Source organism: Plecotus auritus (assembly GCF_963455305.1).
Source record: "Plecotus auritus genome assembly, chromosome: 8".
NCBI lineage: Eukaryota > Metazoa > Chordata > Mammalia > Chiroptera > Vespertilionidae > Plecotus > Plecotus auritus.
This window is the reverse complement of record NC_137782.1, coordinates 13143609-13163938: the sequence shown is the minus strand read 5'-3', so window position 1 is coordinate 13163938 and position 20330 is coordinate 13143609. Positions and strand designations below refer to the sequence as shown.

The window sequence follows — 20330 nt, the reverse complement described above, 5'->3', positions numbered from 1 at the left end:
GCATCCCTGTCACATTGCCCAGGTAGGGGGCGGGAGCTGGGCAGCTGGTGATCACTGATGCTTGCAGTGGAAGTTTGCACCTAGGGGGCGATTTGACGGGGCACCCTCCATGTCCTCACTAGCTTCCTGATCACCTGGTTCTAAGACTCAAGATCCCTAAGGAATAACCAAAGGACATGCTGGCTCCGCCCCGCCTTCAACGAGCCCCTGGTCTGTTGGAGAGACCAGCTATGAACCAAATGGAGAGTAAAGTTAGACATCACTAATCTAAAGGTCTGAAGGAGCCGGAGAATCCTGGGCAAATCACTTCCCTCAGGAGCCTCAACTGTCAAGAGAAATAGTTGGACTAGCTCAGTGGTTCTCAAGCTTCTGTGTTTTTGGTTATGACTATTGATACTTATTCGAAATTAAAACAGAAATTTAAAAAATACTTATTAATTCATTTAAAAATAACCACAAACTCATTATATGTTAACACCAATAATATATTTTTGCAAAATAGTTATATATTAATGTGGTAAGAAGAGTGACCCTTTTTCTTTTTTTAGAACATATTTGCAAATCTCTCCAATGCCTGGCTTAATAGAGGACAACTGTGTTCTCATGTCAGCTTCTGTTGCAAATCACATGTCACAGTTACTGGAAATCTCCAGTGCTCACTTGTGAGGGAATGAGAAATGAAATAACATCATAGAATGATTATGAACATAGTTTTGAGCTCAGAAGCCCTATGGAGGGTTCCCAGGGGCGCTGCAGCATACTTTGATAACCTTTTGTCTAGATTATCTCTAAGGCCATAAGCACCCATATCTGTAGGGGTGAGTGCTGTATGGGGTCAGAAGGAGGAGGGGTCACCATGACTGGATTGTTCAGGGAGGCCTTCAGTGTAGGAGGTGGCTTTGACCTGGGCTGTCAAAGCTGGGAAGAGTGTGAAGAAGGGTCAAGGAGAGAAGAGCATCGGGGGGAACAGAGGGTGCACAGAGGTGGGAGAGCCTACAGGAGGCAGGTCTGAGTGTCCTGAAGACAGCCCACCAAGGACCATGGAAGTGGAGAGGGAGCAGAAGAGACAGGGAGCCTAGGAGGGGCAGGTGACCGGCAGCAGACAAACCCAGGAAGAGGCCTCAGTACAGTTGGCCGCTGGAGAGAACAGGAATGTCTGAGTTACTGGCTGCTGTCCAGCTGGGAAGCTTCCTCAGAGTTTGGGAACGAGGGGCAAAGCTCCTGCTCTGTAGGCTGGCTGGGACTGCTCAGAGCTGCTGGGAGCTGGGCTGGCCTGGGCAGCCCTGACACCATGGGCCTCCTTCCCTTCTGGTGCAGGCGGAGTCAGGAGCGCGTGTCTGTCCACCCCCACCGACTCTACCCCAGCTTCGACTTCGGCCACCAACTCCAGACACCTCAGCCCAGGTATCTGGCTGAGGGCACTGACTGGTGAGTCTTTCTGATCCCTGGGAGAGGGATGGAGGGTGAATGATCTTGCCCAACCCATGGAGTTTCTGTTTCCTTCCCTTGAGTGGTGCAGGAGACCTGGTCCTCAAGCCCCAGGCAGTGCCCCAAATGGTCCCCACCGGTCCCGGTCCTGACAGCTCAGATGTGGTTGGGTGCCCATGTGCCCAGATGCGGCTCAGGGCTCCTGCTCCTGCAGGGAAGGTGGGGGCAGAGATACAAAACATTTCCTAAGCTCAGTGAGGGCTAGGAAGCAGTGGTGCTTGAGAGGAGGGCAGAAAGAAGAGTCAGGGAAGGTTTCATGAAGAGGGTGAACCTCAAGGAACCCACAGAGAAGAGCCAGGGCATGCCAGCAAGGGGACAGCTAGCCAGATCGGAGGCAAGGACTCGGGGAGAAGCTGGGGAGAGGGGTTGAGGTGGTGTAGGCTCTGGGCCGCTGTGAAGGCTTCCTGCCATCCTGCACATGGGATGGAGGTCTTTGTTGCCCTGGGATGTAGTGTTACTTGGTTTTGGATCCTGGGTCCCCCCAGACGCTCTGTTCTAGCTCAGGAGAGGGCTGATCTAAACTCAGGTTGGATGTGAACTCCCAAACACTTGAAAAACTCGTGCGGTTCCCTGAAGTAGTTAGAGGTAAAGGGCGTCATGCCTGAAACTTATTTTTAAATAGTTCAGAAAAAAATTCATGGAGAAGTGTATGGGGGTGGGGAGAGAGAGAGAGAGAGAGTAAAATAGTAAACTGTTACCACTTGGGGAATCTGGGTGAAGGGTATCCAGGGATTTTTTTGTGCTGTTCTTACTTTGAAGCAAAAAACTTCTTTTTAAAGAATGTAGAAACAAATATACAAAATAAGAGGAAAACCTCAATGGGAAGGATAGACTAAACAAAAAGATGTGCAGTTGTGCCATTTCTCAGCCAGTTAGTCACGCACACTGGCTTAGTCCAGGGTTGCTTTGGGAGCAACCGAGGCCTGGGCACCTAGGAATGATTCCAAAGGATAGCTCTGGTTGATTGACGGCCAACGGTGCTCCCAAGACAGGAAATGGTTGTTTCAACCTGCTCTGCTGTTCCCAGCCCCTGCTGGTTCTCAGGTACACTCTGTCAAATTGCACGCTCCCCGTAAAGACAGATTGCACGGCATCGGAGTTCAGCCCAGCCTTTTCTAATTAGCAAATTCAAATCAGGGAGGTTTAATCGCAGTTTGGATTGAATTCTGTCCCTCAGCATCCACTCAATCCAATCTAATTCAATCCGGTCCACATGGGCACCCAGAGCCCTTGCACACCCTGAGCGATCCGAGCAAACACAGGGGGTCCAATGTGGCAAGTGGGACTGGACAGGTGACACAGGTGAGAGTCCAGGAGAGAAGTCAGGAGGAGCAGCTGGGCACTGCCCATGGCCACTTTGATTATTTAGCCAAATCTCCTCCCCTTCCTCCCGCCTTTCAATCCCTCTGCATTCCTGACCCCTGCTGGTCTGGGGAAGCATGAAGACTGAGGCCCAGAGGCTGGTCCGTGCCCCAGCAGGGGATGCTGGGAGGCCCCTGTCCTGAGCTCACCTGAGCCCACTCCTGGGCCCTTTCTCCCTGTTCAGTCCCCACTCCCCAAGTCGGAAGCGCTTTCCAGAGGAGGAGGCGACCCTTTCTCCTCCCTGTAATTAGCTCTGCTCCACAAGGGCCAGCCTCCTGTGAGTGACAGAGGCGTTTAGTACTTGTGGTGATCATGCTGATGGCAGCCTGCCCCTCTTTTCCAAGGAGGCCTCTCCTGCCAGGAGAAGCGCGGTCTGGAAATGAGATGGCAGGAAATGAATTCTAGGAGGGCTACTCCCACCTCCACGAGGAGCCCTGGAGGGGGAGGTGGGGAGAGAGTGTCTGTAACCCCCCTCCACCCCTCTTTCCGTTAGAGAAGCATCAGAAACCACTGAATTCTGCCCTAAATTATTTCAGGAATTAAGACACCTCACCTGCCCTTGTCTAGCCCCGGCCTTTTCCTCTTCCTTGAGGATATTTTAGTTCTAATCAAGCAGCTTCTCTCAACCAGGATGCATGCTTCCTTTCTGGCCCTGGCCTGATAACCTGACCCTGACCTTGAGCCACCACTCCAGTGTCTTCATCCTTATCATGCTCCCTCTGTGACTTAATCCTGGCTCTGTGGTTCCAACTCTGGCCCCCGGTGCAGACAGCACCCTGCTCTACCACCCGCCCCTGACCCGTCCAGGCACCTGGACCTGAGAAGGAGGTGGGCGAGGACAAGAGCCTCCTCCTGTCCTCCTGCAGGGAGCTCTGCCTCAGCGAAGCCTCCTGACTCGCACTTTCTGAGCAAGCTCCGTGCAAAGAACATAAGGTTCAGTGGGGCAACCAGACTATGCCACGCTCCAAGGCCATGGGCAGTGGAAGACAACATTGAGATGGAAGTTTAGACACAGCTGATAAAACTTGTGCTTTGAGACAATGCCCATGAAATCTCCAGGGCACCGTTCTGCGTAACCCGGTGGCTCGGGACTTTGGGGAGTTTCTATGACTCCTTTCAAAACTCTGCCGTGTTCTCACAGGCCAGTGGCAACAGCAGGAAGGTGGCAGGCACTGCTCCTCCGAAGGCTGACGTCTCCTGGGCTGAAGTCCCGCCCGGGCTCTTTTAGGGTCTGAGCAGCATCCGCTGTTCAGGGATCCTGGGTTTAGGACGGAATCTCCTGATGAGATGAGAAGAGGGAATCCCAGAGCCTGTCCAGGCCCAACCCGGGCAGATCATCCCTCTCACCCGAAGGCCGGGGTGCTTCCCCACTCAGCATTTCTGGATTTGGAGCGACTCTGCTCCGGGTTCCTTTCAACTTCGCTTTCGCAGAATTCTTTGAAGGTGTCTTTGCTGCTTTGACTAAGCTGGGTCCCCTGAGACTGCAAAGAGTCAGAGTTTCAGCCACACAAGGGTGCCCCGTGGAACTCCCTCACCGACCAGGTCATGGGATAAGCTCAGGCAAGGGTCAGAAACCCTGGTGATGCTAACTGGCTAGCCAAGGAACATGGAAAAGGCACCGCCAATTTTCAGGCCAAAGATAGGTCTGAAGAAACAGGGGCCAGCCCTGGACTGTCGCTCAGTGGTTAGAGCGCCGGCCTGCCGACTAAAGAGTTTCGGGTTTGATTCCTGGTCAAGGGCACATACCTCAGATGCATGCTCAATCACTGGCCCCAGTTGGGGCTCATGCAGGAGACAATCGATATGCCTTTCACACATCAATGTTTCTCTCTCTCTCTGCCCCCCACCCCCGCCCAAACTCCCTCCCTTCCACTCTCTCTAAAAAAATCAATGGAATAATATCCTCAGGAGAAGATTAAAAGAAAAAGAAGGAAAGAAACAAGGGATGGACTACTAAATTTCTAAGTTTGCTTCTGACTGGCTCCAAGAATTTTTTTTTTAATATTTTTTTAAAATATATTTTATTGATTTTTTACAGAGATGAAGGAAGAGGGATAGAGAGTTAGAAACATCGATGAGAGAGAAACATCGATCAGCTGCCTCCTGCACACCTCCCACTGGGGATGTGCCCGCAACCAAGTTACGTGCCCTTGACCAGAATCGAACCTGGGACCTTTCAGTCCACAGGCTGATGCTCTATCCACTGAGCCAAACCGGTTTTGGCTGGCTCCAAGAATTTAACTTGAGGAGTGAAGGGGGTGAAGGGTGATGGAAAAAGATTTGACTTTGGATGGTGGGCACACAGTGCAATATACAGATCTGATGTCATAGAAATCTACACCTAAAACCTATATGACCAATGTCACCCCAATATATTTAAGGAAAAAAAGAGTTTAACTTGTTTCCCAAAGGACATATTTATCAGGAGTTGTTCCATGGATCCAGGCTAATATATATAGAAAATCTTGGAATATATACATTATAGATTTATCATGGCTGGAAGCAGAAATCAGGTATTTTTTCTGTAGTTCCCCTTATCTGGATTCTGCTGGTCACATTCTGGTGGTATCGCTTACAATGTTCCTCAGTGTCCTATGTTCCCCACAGATGAAGGTTTGAGCAGATTTTGGTCCAGCTCTTACTTTTTGGCAAAAATACTTTAAAGGTGGTGTTGTTTTTTTCCAGCAGAAGCTGGTTGTCTCTCCTTTTGAGATGTTAGTAGCAATTGTTGATCCTTGCCTGCAAGATCCTTTATTTCTTTAGGGTACACAAAAATGAGTTCAATCATTCCTTTCTCTTTTATTAGCTAGAAAAATTTTATAAGAGAAATTTTCCTTCATCAACTACTTGGTTACCCTGAAGTATAGTTAATAAAAGAAAGACAAGATAAATGGTTGTCTGCCCTCCCCCCCTTTCCCACCACCACCACTTTATTTACTAGTTTTCAAAATGAGGAGTTGGCTCCTTAGCATTCTTCAAAGGGACCAGTCTTCTTTAGGGTCAGTTCACCTTGTGGATTTGTACCTGTCTGATGTGTTTCAATCTATTGCAGTTATGCTCATTGACATGCAAATTGTCCAAACTCTGGCCAGTTCCCACCTCGTCAGGATGGTTTTGATATGACCCTGGTAGTGTGTTCAGTTATGATAAAATGTTTCCCTCAATCTCATTTTGCACATTTCATGCTCCAGACCTGAAATTAGCCATTTCTGCAAGGAGCCCTGGTTCCTTTTCAGTTGCATGAATGGATCAATTTTTAATAAAAGAAATTTTCCTATACTTTTAGGAGTGGGTTGGGGGTAGGGTCCAGGGTAACAGGTCCCGACTCACAGAAGCTGAGGCCCTCTTCTCTTGTTTGCTCCAAGTGGTTGAAGTATGGCCTCTACCCCCTCCACTATATTTGGACCTTGTCTTTGCTCCGAATCCCCGACCAGCTCTGTTTGGATTTTTCTTTTAGCATTTCTCTCAGGGGGTGGGCTGTGTCCTGGAAGGGTGCTTAGGTGCACTCGTTTCAAAAAGTTATATGAGGTCTTGGCTGTTCTAGCCCCTTCAGACCTTGCAGAGCCCTTTCTTCTCTGGGTCTCATTTCCGTCTGTAAAGAGAGGGGACGGGTAACTGAGGTCCAGTTTCTTACAGCTCTGACAGTTTGTGATTCTGGCTCTCCACCATGGGCTGGATGTCTGAGGTCCCTTCTCACCCGATGGCTGAGTACCCCCTGTGGCTCACTGTGGCCGTGTCCCCGCAGGGATCTCAGTGTGGACGCCAGCTTGAGCCCTGCTCAGTTCCAGGTGCGGCCCATCCTTCAGCACTATCAGCATTACCTAGCGACGCCTCGAATGCACCACTTTCCCAGAAACTCCTCCTCCACGCAGATGGTGAGTGGGGGCTCTGCCAAGAACGGACTCCTGTTGCCTGTTGGGGGACATGGTGGGCTGAGGCCTGCAGCTCCCTTGTGTCCTGCTCCCTGTGTCCTGTTCCTCTGTGTGACTTGCTCCCAGGCAGGCCAACTGCTCCCCTCCCCTCCCAACCCTTACTCCCACTCTGACTTGAGAGCACCTGTTGCACTAGAAGCTCAGCTGCAAGGACCAGGTGGGGCAATGGAGGGTGGAATGGGGTAGTTGCAGGTGTGGGGAAGGCTCAGGGCTAAGAGCAAGCAGGGTGATCTCTGGACCCTGTATGACTTGTGCTTAGTTAATTTCTCAGGGTCAGTACCTGCGTGGGTGTTAATTTACTTATCTGTGAAATGGGATGGAGACACCTGGCTGACCCACCTCACAGGACTGGTGTGAGGAACATAAGAGACCCAAGGGGTGGCCTGGCGGCTGATCCAGTCAACTTCCTGCAGGGGGCTGGGCTTCTCACTGCAGGGTGCTGAGTCTGCAAAAAGTTCAGGTTCCCTTTGGGGGCATTGCAAGCTGCATGGAATGAAGGTGAAGATGTTTCATTAAACTAACAACAACAACAATAATAATGTAGCAAAAGACTGAAAATCTTCTTATTCCCAGGCAGCTTCTTCATGTTGCTGCCCCAAAGCACAATTCCAGCCTGCCAGTCATTGCCTCTGCCTTTAACCACTCAGCACCGCAGTCTCCTTATCTGTAAAATGAGGGGCGTGGGGCAGTAATCTCAGCAGTCTTTCAGCCCTGAGGTCCTCTGGTTCCTGTTATAAAGCACCATTTACTGAGAATAAAAGCTAACATTTATTGAGCACTTACTGCATACCAGGCACTGTTCTAAGCAATTTAAATGAATTATTTAAGCCGCTCGATAACTCCACATGAAGAGGTAATATCCCTATTTTACAGATGAGCGAACTGAGGCTTAGGTAGGTTAAGTAGCAGGCCAGGGGCATGCAGTGACTAAGACGAGCAGCTATGCTGGACACCTGGCCCTCTGACTCACACCTGGGTCGGGGGGAGGTGAGTGAGGCAGCACCAAAAAGTACAGGGGCAGATCCTCTCTGTATTGAAAAATTTGACATTTTGTTCATTACAGATATTTTATGTTAATTTTGATTTTTTTAAAAATGTTGCAATAAAATATTATTTGTCTCAATCACAGTGCCCCCTTAAATGTCCTCACTTGCCCCACCTGGGTCAGACAATGTGGAGTCAAGGGGAAGGGAATTGACTCTGCCCCCACTTCCCCAACTGCCTGGGTTTGAAATGGTGATTCTGCCACTTGATTGCATAAGTTGGGCCACTTACTAAATGTGCCCGTGTCTCATTTACCCTATCAGTAAAATGGGGGTAGAAATTGCACCCACATTGCAAATCCGATGAGATCATTAAATTCGTTAGCTATCTGAAGGGCCTAGAACAGTACCTGCTGGCATGAAATAAATGACCCATCGGGCCAGGTGTTACCTCATTGATTTTGTTATTCTTTCTGGGGCTGGTCCAGCATAAGCTTGGTTCTTGAAGGGGTGAGGGAGACCGGGAGCAGGAAAAATGACACTTCTGCCCACAGTTTCTCAGTGTATGCAGATTGGCAGTTATGGGAGGAGGAGTCGGACACTGGGATCATGAAGCCTTGAATCCTACCTGAGGCATTTTCTCCCCAACAGGTTGTCCATGAAATCCGAAACTACCCTTACCCTCAGCTTCACTTCCTTGCTCTCCAGGGACTGAACCCCAGCAGACACATCTCTGCTGTGCGGGAGAGCTATGAGGTACGCCTGCCCCTCTGTCTGGGAATCCTCTGGCCAGCTTGGCTCCAGTGGGGTTGGTGGAGGAGCTATTATCATTTATCATGTCCTCTCTCCTTTCCCCTTGCTGATGGGTAGGGGATGAATGGGGCAGGAGGAGCCTTGGGGTTGAGAGGAAGAGAAAGAAACTGAGAGCAAGTAGAGATATTTCATTCTTTCAGACAAGTTCTTTTGAATGACTGTTTGAATGCTTCCTGCTAACATCTGTCAGTGCCTCTCCTTCTCATCACATGTGTACCTGTGCCTTTGCACACGAGTGCACACGTCCACATTTTTCTCTTTGCAGGAGCTGCTGCAGCTTGAGGACAGGTTGGGAAATGTGACTCGAGGAGCTGTACAGAACACCATTGAGAGGTTCACCTTCCCCCACAAGTACAAGAAGGTGAGTCAGCCAGCAGGCCAGCATGCATAGTAGGGGTGAGGGTGGGGAGGATGTAGGTTATCTAGTTGACTTCGGCCTGGTTGTCCACAGAGGGGCACAGTCCAAAATCTAGAAGCCTTTGCTCTGATTAGATGCTCTGAAGCAGCAATACCTTCCCAGGTTTTCTCCTTTGTCTCTGTCAGGTGTAACCAGGAGGGGAGATGGTGGCCTCTCATTAGTAAGGGAGGAGGCTGGGTATGTGTGTGCATGTGGACTTGTGAGTTGGTATATTAGGAAGGTGTACAGGGAAATGAATGTTAGTATCTGAGTGGGGTGAGCAAGGGGAGTGCCTGCACAGAAGGCTAAGACTTGCCTTAGAAAAGAATTCCAACTCCAGTCTCACATGTAGACAAATGGGCAACTAAGGCTTCAGAGCAGCATTTCCAATTCTCATTGAGCATCAAGATCATCTGGGGAACTTCTAAAGCCACATATTCACAGGCTCTACCCTAAGCCTACAGAGGTAGATTCTCCAGAATTGTTGCCAGGAATCTGAGGTAGGATTAGAAGCCAGGAATCTAAGTTTAATTTTTTTAAATTAAATTAAAAAATTTAAAAGCAACTAAGATGTCTCTCAATAAGTGAATGGACAAACAAACTGTGGTTTATTCATACAATGGAATATTATTTCATGATAGCAAGAAATGAACTATCCTATATAATAAAGAGGTAATATGCAAATTGACCCTCACTCCCTCACAAGATGTCTGCCTACTACCAGGCCGGTAGGGGGGTTAGTGAGGGACAACCAAACGACTGAACAAGCAGGCTGTGTGGGGTGACCAGGCTGGCAGGGGGGGCAGTTGGGGGTGACCAGGCCGGCAGGGGGGACAGCTAGGGGCGACCAGGCCAGCAGGGAGGGGGCAGTTGGGGGCAATCAAGCCGGCACACAGAGGCAGTAGGGGTGATCAGGCTGGCAGAGGGGGCAGGGCAGGCAGTTAGGGGCAACCAGGCAGGCAGGCAGGTAAGCAATTAGGAGCCAGCAGTCCAGGATTGTGAGAGGGATGTCTGACTGCCGGTTTAGGCCTGATCCATAGGGCTAAACCGGCAGTCAAACATCCCCCGAGGGATCCCAGATTGGAGAGGGTGCAGGCTGGGCTGAGGGGACCCCCCTCCCATGCACGAATTTCATGCACTGGGCCTCTAGTTAAGCTATAAAAAGACACGAAGGACTGGAAATGCATATTACAAAGTGGAAGAAGCCAGCATAAAAAGGCTGCATACTGTATGATTCCAACTATATACCATTCCAGAAAAGGCAAAACTAAAGACAATAAAAAGATCATTTATTGCCAGGGGCCTCAGGAGAGGGAGGAAAAAGAATGAATAGGTGATTCACAGGGGATTTTTAAGGCAGTGACACTATTTTGTATGTAATGGTGGACACATGACAATATGCATTTGTCAAAACGCAAAGGGCTGTTTAACATGAAGAGTAAACCCTAATGTAAACCAGAAGACTTCAGTTAATAGTAGTAAATCACTATTGGTTCATCAGCTGCAACAAATGCATCACACTAAGGTGAGATGCGAATAATAGGGCAAACTGTGTATGTTGAGAGGCAGAGGGAAGTGGGAACACACTATATTTTCTGTTCAATTTTTATGTAAACTAAAACTGCTCTAAACATATAGTCTGACATGAAGACAAATAAATAAAAATTTAAAAATCTAAGAATTAAAAGCTTGACAAGCACTGAGAATCTCAGAACAGGAACATACTCATTGTGGTCAAGCCAGAGCCCATCTTTAGCTCCTCACGATAGACATTTGTAAGTAGAAGGCATAAAGGAAAGAAGGAATGGAGAGAAGGAGGAAGGAAGGAAGGAAAGGAGGGAAGGAGGGAGGGAGGGAGGGGGGAGGGAGGGAGGGAGGGAGGGAGGGAGGAAGGAAGGAAGGAAGGGAGGGAGGGAGGGAAGGAGGGAGAGAGGAAAGAAGGAAAGAAAATTAGATGAATGAATGCATGGATGGATGGATGGATGGATGGATGGATGGATGGATGGATGGATGAAGCATGCTGGATCTGAAAGTGGAGGAGAAGGCTGGAGACAGGGATCTAGGTTGGAAAGGGTGTAAGGAGGAGTAAACAGGATAAGGGGAACAGAAAAGGTGAAGCTGTTTATGCACAGCCACCGTTTTGCAAAGGATTGATTCATTGGTATCCAATTCCTTTCCAAACTCTGTGCTCCTAGGGCAGTGTAAAGTTTATGCCTGGGACATGAATTGCCAGGAACAAGAATAAGAAAGTTCATTTGGCTTTAACCCTCTGTATTCTGCAGCAAGGAGGAGGGGTGGAGATTAGGCAGGGAGAAGGGTCTGGGAAGAGCATAGAAGTCTGGGTGTAATTTAGGAGCTTAAAAAGAGACTGCCTCCCTGGAGGAGGGAGGTAGGGGAAGAGGCTGCAAGAGCCAAGACCACCAGGTGAGTCTGCTCTAGGTAACATGCTCCTCCTTTGTTTCTCATAGAGAAGACCCCAGAATGGCAAAGGCAAGAAGGAAGAGGGGGAGGAGTCAGATACTGATGAGAAATGCACAATTTGTCTGTCTATGCTGGAGGATGGAGAAGATGTGAGGTAGGCCAGCCTCTTGGATTCCGTCTCCTTTCCCTCGTGGGTATTGGTGATCAGTCTTGTGCTGTGTGTTGGGTGGGGTTTGCTTGTGTGTGTGTGTGTGTGTGTGTGTGTGTGTGTGTGCGCCATAGTGTGCTTCATGGTTGTTCTAGGATGATGGGGTAGGGAACATTCTAGATGTGTGGTGCCTGTGGGTATGGACTTATAGATGCTAAGTTTCAGAGAACAGCCTGCTATTCGGCCTGGATGGTCTAAGACAGTGGTTGGCAAACCGCGGCTCGCAAGCCACATGCGGCTCTTTGGCCTCTTGAGTGTGGCTCTTCCACAAAATACCATGGCCTGGGCGAGTCTATTTTGAAGAAGTGGCATTAGAAGAAGTTTAAGTTTAAAAAATTTGGCTCGCAAAAGATATTTCAATCATTGTACTGTTGATATTTGGCTCTGTTGACTAATGAGTTTGCCAACCACTGGTCTAAGACAAAGTCATGGCTTTGTTTCAGGCTGCACTGAGAGGCTGCATGCAGAAGGAGAATTTGGGGGTTCTCCTTCCTGTAGTCATTTCCCATCCCAGCCACAGCCTCACTCAGTGGCAGAGCTACCATGACCCTCTTTGGCCTGTCCCCCAGTAGTCCTGGGTGTGAGTCTACTGGTCCCTTGAGTAGCCATTATCCCTCAACTCCTGGCACAGCCCTGGGGTTCTTCCCCTCAGGCATTCCTCTGACTCTCCCCCTCTCTTCCAGACGCCTACCCTGTATGCATCTTTTTCACCAACTCTGTGTGGACCAGTGGCTCGCCATGAGCAAGAAATGCCCCATCTGCCGGGTGGACATTGAGACACAACTGGGAGCTGACAGCTGAGGAAGGAATTAGCCAGTGGATGCCCCATTTTCCTTCACCAGGTCCCCCCACGGCCATAGCCCTTGCAGCCAAACTTTGCCTTCTGAGCCATTTGACGTAGAGGAAAAGCCTGCAAGCACATTTTGTGGAAAGAGGAGTTGGTGGTATCAGTGTCCGAGGGAAAGGAAGGGTCGGGGAGGACCCACCCATCCAGAATGGTGACTGTCCCCATCTGCCTCGCTGCGCGGGAGGGAGGGAGCTGGCCGTGCCCAGAGCAGGGGTGGGAAGGGGGGGCCCATGCTGCTGAGAATCTAGACGCGATCCTGAAGGTCCTAGCTGATAGACCGGCCCCTCAATCCTGCCCTTTGAAGGATTGTATATATACCTCTCGACCACGTAGAAACCATGTAGGGGTCTCTAGCTATTTCTGTGGATGGCAACCAGAGCATGTTAGCTTAAGAAAAATGTTGTGTGTGGTGCTCTAGTCATCTTGTGGTGGACATGTCGCTATTACCGAATTCGCACCAAATATTTCTCATTGAGTTTCTTGTTTTGGTGCCTGACCGAACCAACCAACAACAGCCCAAATCTTCCCATCTTTAAGAGAGAAATGGGAAAAGGAATCAGAAGTGAAAAAAAAAAAAGCCAAATTCTGTTTACGATGAAAAAAGGATAATTTTTTTTTTCACCCAGGTTGGGAAGCAGGGAGGGGGATGGCGGTGTCCTTGTTTTGTTTTCCATTTTGGTTTTTCCCTTTGCTTTGGTTTTTCTCATGTTTACAATGCATGGAGCATGGAAGGGGCCATCTGAGAATGGGGAGGACTGGAGAAGGAGCAGATGGGGGTCTTAGATGGGCCTCTGACGGGCTCAGCCGGGGTTGGGAAGGTGGAGGTTGAGTAGGTAAGAGAAGAATTCAGTCTTGAAGGAGGGATCCCCAGTACCAGAGCCCATCCACTTAGCTCCAGCCATCCCCCCGGTTCCACACTGAATCAGGGAGAGGCCAGCCTTCAACTAAAGTAGCCACCAGGTTCCTCAGAGCCAGGATACCCCTGCTCAGGCCAACTTCTTCCTTTCAGCCTGCTTATGCCCTGTCCCAAAGAGGCAATTTGGCCACTGCCTCCCTATGCAAAAAAATTAACCAGATGATGAAGCTAAGATAGCATAGGTGATGGATACTTGGTCCTGGCCAAAGTGCTCTCAGCTAGCACTCAAGGGCTGAGGCCAAATACTGTGGACCTTGAGGAGAACTTTGAACTTCCTTTGGGATGGCTCAAATCTTGATGGAAACCCTTGGAAATGGCCCTGGCCCTGAGACCTTGTTGGCTGGGTTTGGGAGGCACTGTGCCCCCAGCCTCCGGCTCTTTGAGTCTTTGATAACGTTGGGTAAGCCCCTTTCTTTCTCTGTGCCTCAGTTTCCTTCTCCTTAGAGTGGGGAGAAACAACAGTGCATCTCCATTTCCACTTCTCTACCTCACCTAGCTGTTGTGAGGATTAATACTACCTGCCCACACATTGACGGTCTCTCTTGGGAACCTCCTTGGGGTGTAGGGATGGGGGCGGTAGGAGAGGCAGACCTGAAGTTCCAGGTGACACCATATAGTGTGTCTTACTGCACCACTCCACAGTTTTTCTGAACCTCAGGGGGAGCAGAGAGATGGGAGAACAGAGGGATGGAGATGGGAAAATCTACCAAATTCCACCAATCCCAACCCAACTTTCTTTATCTATAAGAGGAAACCCCCAGCTCAACTGGGATTCTGCTCTCTTCCTTTACCCCTCCCCTCCTCCTGGCCCTCATTTGCACTGCCCTCAAAGGCCTGTCCCCCACCCAAGTCTCAATGCCCTTGTATCAATAAGAGAAGACTAGGGGGTCCAGGATATTTATCACATATATGAGGGAATTCCATAAGGTTAAGGAAATTGAGTCTGCATTGCTGCTACAAAGGGTAAAACCAGGACCAATGTGTAAAAATGACTGGGAGGCAGATTTTGGCTTGAGGCAGAACCTTCTAGCACAATGGGAACTGTCAGGTGGAGGGATGGCTACTCTGGACACCTACTGGCAGATTGGGGGAGGTGGCTCCTGGTGGGAGGTTGCACAAGGATGTTCCTCAGGCTAAGCCATCCTTCCTGAGCACCTGCCAGTGCAGGTGTTAGGACAGGCAATAGCAAAGAAGATATCCCTCCTCTGGCAGCTTACACTGTAGCAGAGGAGGTAAGACACAAAGAATAGTGCAAAAATGGTGAATAGTCTAATTCTGGGTTAATGGCAATGAGCATGACCTCGTCTCCTTCACTGATTCCAGTGTGTGAACAGTGTCTCTAGGGCTAAAGGTGGAGACCTCGACAAAGTGGAAAGTACTTCTGAGTCAGAATTTTGGGGAAAGCTAGTTACTAGTTGCCCCTGGAAGTTGGGAATTCTCCCCACCCTGTTTTGACCCACAGGTAGCCAGGATAATCTAGGGAAGGTCACTCCCCTCTTAGTCTTGGGCTCTTGTTCTCTCTAAGGCCAGTTTGAAAGGCCAGTAGGTAGAGGGAGTCAGTGGGAAGGCCAGATAGAGTGAGAGCTGGAGTCCTGGGTTCCGTCTTGGCTCCTCACTGACAAAGTGGGTAGTGCTAGAAACCTGCCTTCCCCTCTCTGGGCCTCAGTTTCCTCTGCTGCCACATGAGGAGGTTGGATTAGATGCTTGCTAAATTTCCTTCCAACATTCACATTCTCTGATCCTCCCCGACATCAATACATCATTCAAGTCATTAGAGCTGTGTGCCAACTGAGCTGTTGAAATGACTTGCTGTGGGCACCGATGTCTGTTTCAGAGGCTGAGAGTGGGATGTAGTCTCCTCCTCCTCCCAGTTGTCTGCAGGCTCCCCAAGTGCCCAGGCTAACTTTAGGCACTGCTGGGGTGGGTGGAGATCACCTGGAGGGAAGAGGTCAGCACTAGCTTTGGGGATAGAGCCTAAAGCCCCCTTCCCCTCATCTCTTTGGGGCCCTCTTACCCTGCAGGCGGGCACAGGAGGTGACAGGGTCCCAGGCACCTCCAAGCTCCTTTATCGGGGTAGCTGTCTGGCCAACAAGAGAGGACAGGGTATCTGTGCTTCTGCTCCCTTGAGGACCCTTCCCCCTTGGTCCGGGAGCCGGGAAAAGTGGAGAAGAGGCAGGCTCAGGCCTCAGCATCTCACACCCACCACCTCCAGGAGGAGAGACCCCCTTTCCTCCTCCTTCTGCTCAACTCAAGGGACTCAGACCCTTTCTTGGCTGAGACGCATGAGTGCCTTCTGGGGCAAGAGCTGCCCCAGGATCAAGTTGGGCCTCTAGCCACAGTGCAGCCCTGGCCGCAGTGGGTCCACCGAGGACACCAATCTCGAAACCAACACCACAGCCTGGCCTGTGAGGACAAAGGGTGGGGCACGGGGCTCCTCCACTTGCCGGGACCCCCTTGGGCCCTGCAGCCCTCGCCTACCACCTGTGGCGGGACTCTAGCTCCTCTTCTGCAAATGTTCCCAGCCTCCCGTGCAAGTATTCTTAACCCTTTACGCCTAACGAACAAGCACAGTTTTTCAATGGTGAAGAAAAAGCACCAGATTTTTTTTTTCCCTGAAGAAATCCCCCAACCCCCCTCCACCCCCCCGCCGCCAGCCGGCGGGACACACACTCCCCACGTGGGGCTGTAGCAACGTCTGTCAGGTCCCCTCCCCTCGTGTTTCATCTCCTGCGCGCGCGTAGAGCAAATGCTAGAGCGATTTCAGCTGATAGAAAAACAAAAAACAAAAAACAAAAAACATGGCACGTTGCTAGTTTACAGGGTTTTGTGAGTTTAAATGCCTTATATTTAACAATCATAATTTATGACTAACTTGTAGATATCGTGGGTTCTTATTTAATTATTTTTATAGTTGTTTTGCATTTTTAATTATAATTTATTTATTTAGAAAGGATACTAATTTTTTTTATTACTCCTATTACCTCATTTTGCCGTTGTTTCTGGGAGTGGAATGCTTTGCATGCATTGGTACGATGACAAACAACTACGAATACAAAAAAAAATTTTAAATAAAATTCCGCGAACTTTATTTCGTCCAAATATCAGGGTGTGTGATTGCAAGCTGTCCTACTGTGGTGCTGGCCTCTTTGGATACATTCCATATGAAATGCAAACCTTTGATTCTGTATGCTGTGATCTAGTGAAAAACTCCAATATAGTGACTGTATTTAGCACATATATTAATATAATTTGCACTCGTCAGCAGACTGGGATAATCCTTTCACTTGCTACCCTTGTCCCCCTAACTCCTCATCACTAACCTGTCTTCCCTTCTTTCCTTGCCCTTCCCACACCTCAGCCCACCCTGCCTCCATCTTCTGAGGAAGCTCTCGGGGCACTGGAAGTCACTCTCTCCACCTGGGCTACAAATCCCCCTGGTTCCAGAATGTTCCCTTCAGACATGACCCGCAGGAGCCTGGTTTATTAGAATGAGCGCTGGACTGGAGATTAGGAGGCTCAGGTTTTCAGACCAGCTCTCTTGTAACCTTCTCTGTGACCTTGAACAAATCCCTTGGCCTCTCTGTGTCTCAGTTTTCTGGGTTTGGGGGTGGGGGCTGGAGGTGAGCTGGAGGGTCTCCAGGGTCCCTGGGACTCAGAGAAAATGACAGGAATTCGGGGGAGACTACCATTCAGTGTTAAGTCACCCTCTCAGGAGAGAAGAAAGGAAGGAAGGAAAGAGGAGGAGAGGAACAGAGTAGACAGTGAGTGTAACCAGTGGATTTGCCCAAAGGAGATATCTGTAGGGTTTCTGTCCTTTTATATGCAGTGTCCTGGAGTGACAGGGAGGCAGGACACGTGGACTCATCCCTGGATACAGGACATGTGCTTTCACAAGGCTTGGCGGTCACTTGGAGAGTGAGCTGAAATCCATGTCTTGTTAGTTATGGGGATGGGGTGAGTCCCAAACTATGGTGTTTAGAATTGGCACCCCATCCTAGCATCTCTTGGAGACTTTATTACTGAGGCATCATCCTTGATAACAGATTGGGACGCAGATTTTAGACTCATGGTTTCTCCTCCCTAGTATCTCCTCTTTACTCTCTGCCATTGCTCCAGGGGGCTATTGGGCAGGGGGTGCTGCTGTGGATGGGGGTGGGCTCCAATCTCACCACCCCCGGAAGAGTGCTAGGGGAGGGTTTGGGGAAGTGGTGGCCTCGAAGCCTGGCACAGCTGTGAGCTGCGATGCCTTTGAGCTAAAGGAGAGAGAGGAAGTCCATGCCCCCAGAAGAAGCCTGGCCCGGAGTGGGAGATCCACTCCTGTGCTTTCCGCATGTCTGTCTCTTCCCTCCTCTCCTCCTTCCCCTCCTTTCCAGCCCATCTTGCCTCTTGCCTCTTGACATCACTGCCTTTGCCTAATGGAGCAGCCCACCCTCCACGTGAGGCCCCCTGGGATGGTGCTGATGGGGGAGGAAGTGGATGCCCAATTCGCAGCACTGCCTGGCCAGGCTTGGAGAAGTGGCTGGGCCGTGCATGGTCCCTAAGCCCCAACTTTGCTCCGGCTGGACTATGGGTCTCGTTCCCTGGGCTTCCTGCCTGCTGCCTGCCCAGCTTCCCTTTCTGCCTCCGCCCTGGAGCCTTGTTCTCCTGCTTTCCTTGGAGAGGGCCTGTGGAGTGGCCCACCGGGCGCAGACCACCACTGCTGGGCCCGGCAGACACTGCCCTCTTGGCAAGGCTCCTGGACGGACATGCCTTACGCTGCTCTGCAGGGTCAGAGTGGGAAGGGGCCCTTTGCCCTGGCTGGCCTGTGCCCCCTACTCCTCACCGCAGCCTTCCCCTCCCCCATCCCCTCCCCTGGCCTTGGCTGCAGCTCATTTCTCAGCTGTGGAGCCAGCCACACCGGGCCCTCCAGGGGGTAATTTGGTTGCCCCTGGTAAGTGAAAGGATTATCCTCAGTGTTGATTGTCCTTTTTTGTAATCCTCCTGCTGTTCTGTTCTGTTGTGCTGTGCAACATTTTGCTACATAGACTATTTTATAGCAGAAAGCTAGAAGAATATTTATTATGAATATTAAAGCAATAGTGCATCAATGAAAAGGCGGAGACATTAGGAATCGTGTAAATGCTTAGATTCACTTTTGGTGGATTTTTTGTACTTTATTTATAACTAATAAAAATGACCTGCATTGCTAACTACACCTCATTGGTGCAGGGTGCTTATTTCTGTGCAGACCCGGGGGGGTGTGTGTGTTGGGGGTGGGCGGAGGGGTGTCTGGAGAAAGCCTCTCACAGACCTTGTCTTTGTCCAAGATCAATTGGAGGCCCAGCTGGTATCTTTCTCCACCCCCGCCTGTTCCTCCTCCTCCCTCCCCGTCTTTCACCTGCTTCCCTTCCCCCTCCTCCCCTCCCTTTTCTTCTTCCTCTGCTTCCCTTCCACACCTCCTCCTCTGCCTCCTCCTTCTTCTCCTGTCTCGGGCATTATTTTCTTCACCCTCTTTATCTCTCAAAGAATCTGTTCCATGCTGTGAACCAAACATCTAATTAACCTGTTTCCTAAACTTTAGTTTATGGTTTTTAAAGGGGAAAGTTCCCATTCTTGATCAATCTTCAAATGTAACCTCCTGTGTTTTGACCTGGAGGGCACCTCAGTGTCTCTGTAGGGGAGACGGAATGTGATTTTGACAGTTGGCATGGATTTCTTATTCCTTTGGAAAAGCCCAATTCAGACACTCAGCATCGTCTAGACTAGAGCCTGGTCTCTGTGTGCGGGTCAGTGAACCGAAAGATGGCTTTCTTCCGTAAACTGCAAACAGAGCCCATATTAAGGAACTATTTGTAAAAGTAATAGACTTCACTTTTTAGAGCGGTTTTAGGCTTACAGAAAAATGAGCAGAATGTTCCAAGTTCTGATACATTCTCTTCTCCACCACGGCTCAGTTACTTCTATTATTCACATCTTGCCTTGGTGTGGTACATGGTTTCAGATGATGAGCCAACATCCATACATTATTATTAACTAAAGTCCACAGTTTACATTAGGTTAATGAATGTTTAAATCCCTCGTTTTTGTTCAAGGAAGATGATCCCAGAGGCTGTCTATCGCTTTCCACAGTTTCCATCTATGTCTCTCGATCCATGAATCAGGGCTCGCTAGTCCTGGCCCCACCGCTCACCTGTGTGTGGATGGGAAAGACACTGCCCTTCCCCGGTTTCCAGCTGTAAAAATGTGGACGGGTAGCCTAGGCTCCTTCCGGTTTCCACATGCCACAGGTCTTTATTTATAGACACCACCTCCTCGGTTATCCTGGTCTAGGTAATCTCTGTTTACACAGCGGAGGTTCCCCTAGGAGGAAAGGCCTGAGCAATTTGGGGGGGAAATGGTTCTCTTTCCTTGGATTTTGTCCCACCCTTTTACATGGGCATATGTACCCTTCCTAATCGCTACTCCCTTCCCCCACTTTCCATTGCAGTGCCCGGGAGGGAGGAAAGGGACTTCTCAGAAAACATGCAGGCTCATCCTCTGTGCAGGCCATGACTCTCATCACCACGGAGATCCCCAGGAGGTTAAGGAGGAAGAGCATCTGTCTGTATTAGTCAGGGCTCTCAGGGAAACAGAACCAATAGAAGATGATGATGATAGATAGATAGATAGATAGATAGATAGATAGATAGATAGATAATAGATAGATAGATAGATAGATAGATAGATAGATAGATAGATGATGGATGGATGAATGGATGGATGGATGGATGGGTGGGTGGATTTAGATCTCTCTGTATATCTGGAGATTTATCAGAGAAAGAATTAGCTCCTGTGATTATGGAGGCGGAAGAGTCCCACGACCTGTTGTCTGCCAGCTGGGACCCAGGAAAGCCGGTTCTGTCAGAAGGCCTGAGGACTGGGAGAGCCAATGGTGTCAGTCTCAGTGCAAGGGCAGAAAAAGACTGACGTCCCATGCAAGCAGGC

At 49.7% G+C, this 20330-nt stretch overlaps 1 protein-coding gene across 2 annotated transcripts in view; it reads left to right on the top strand.

Moving 5' to 3' along the window:
• Positions 1–18554, top strand: part of ARK2C (arkadia (RNF111) C-terminal like ring finger ubiquitin ligase 2C) — an 87236-nt gene extending 68682 nt beyond the window's left edge. Inside the window, exons 3-8 of one of the 2 annotated variants that reach the window (XM_080684522.1) lie at positions 1318–1428; positions 6596–6725; positions 8417–8521; positions 8844–8939; positions 11444–11550; positions 12288–18554. In XM_080684522.1, the coding sequence (XP_080540648.1) occupies positions 1318–1428; positions 6596–6725; positions 8417–8521; positions 8844–8939; positions 11444–11550; positions 12288–12405 (667 nt within the window). In that variant the 3' untranslated portion in view covers positions 12406–18554. The remainder of the gene's footprint in view (positions 1–1317; positions 1429–6595; positions 6726–8416; positions 8522–8843; positions 8940–11443; positions 11551–12287) is intronic. The other variant, XM_080684523.1, reaches the window with a different exon arrangement.
• The last annotated feature ends 1776 nt before the right edge of the window (positions 18555–20330 follow it).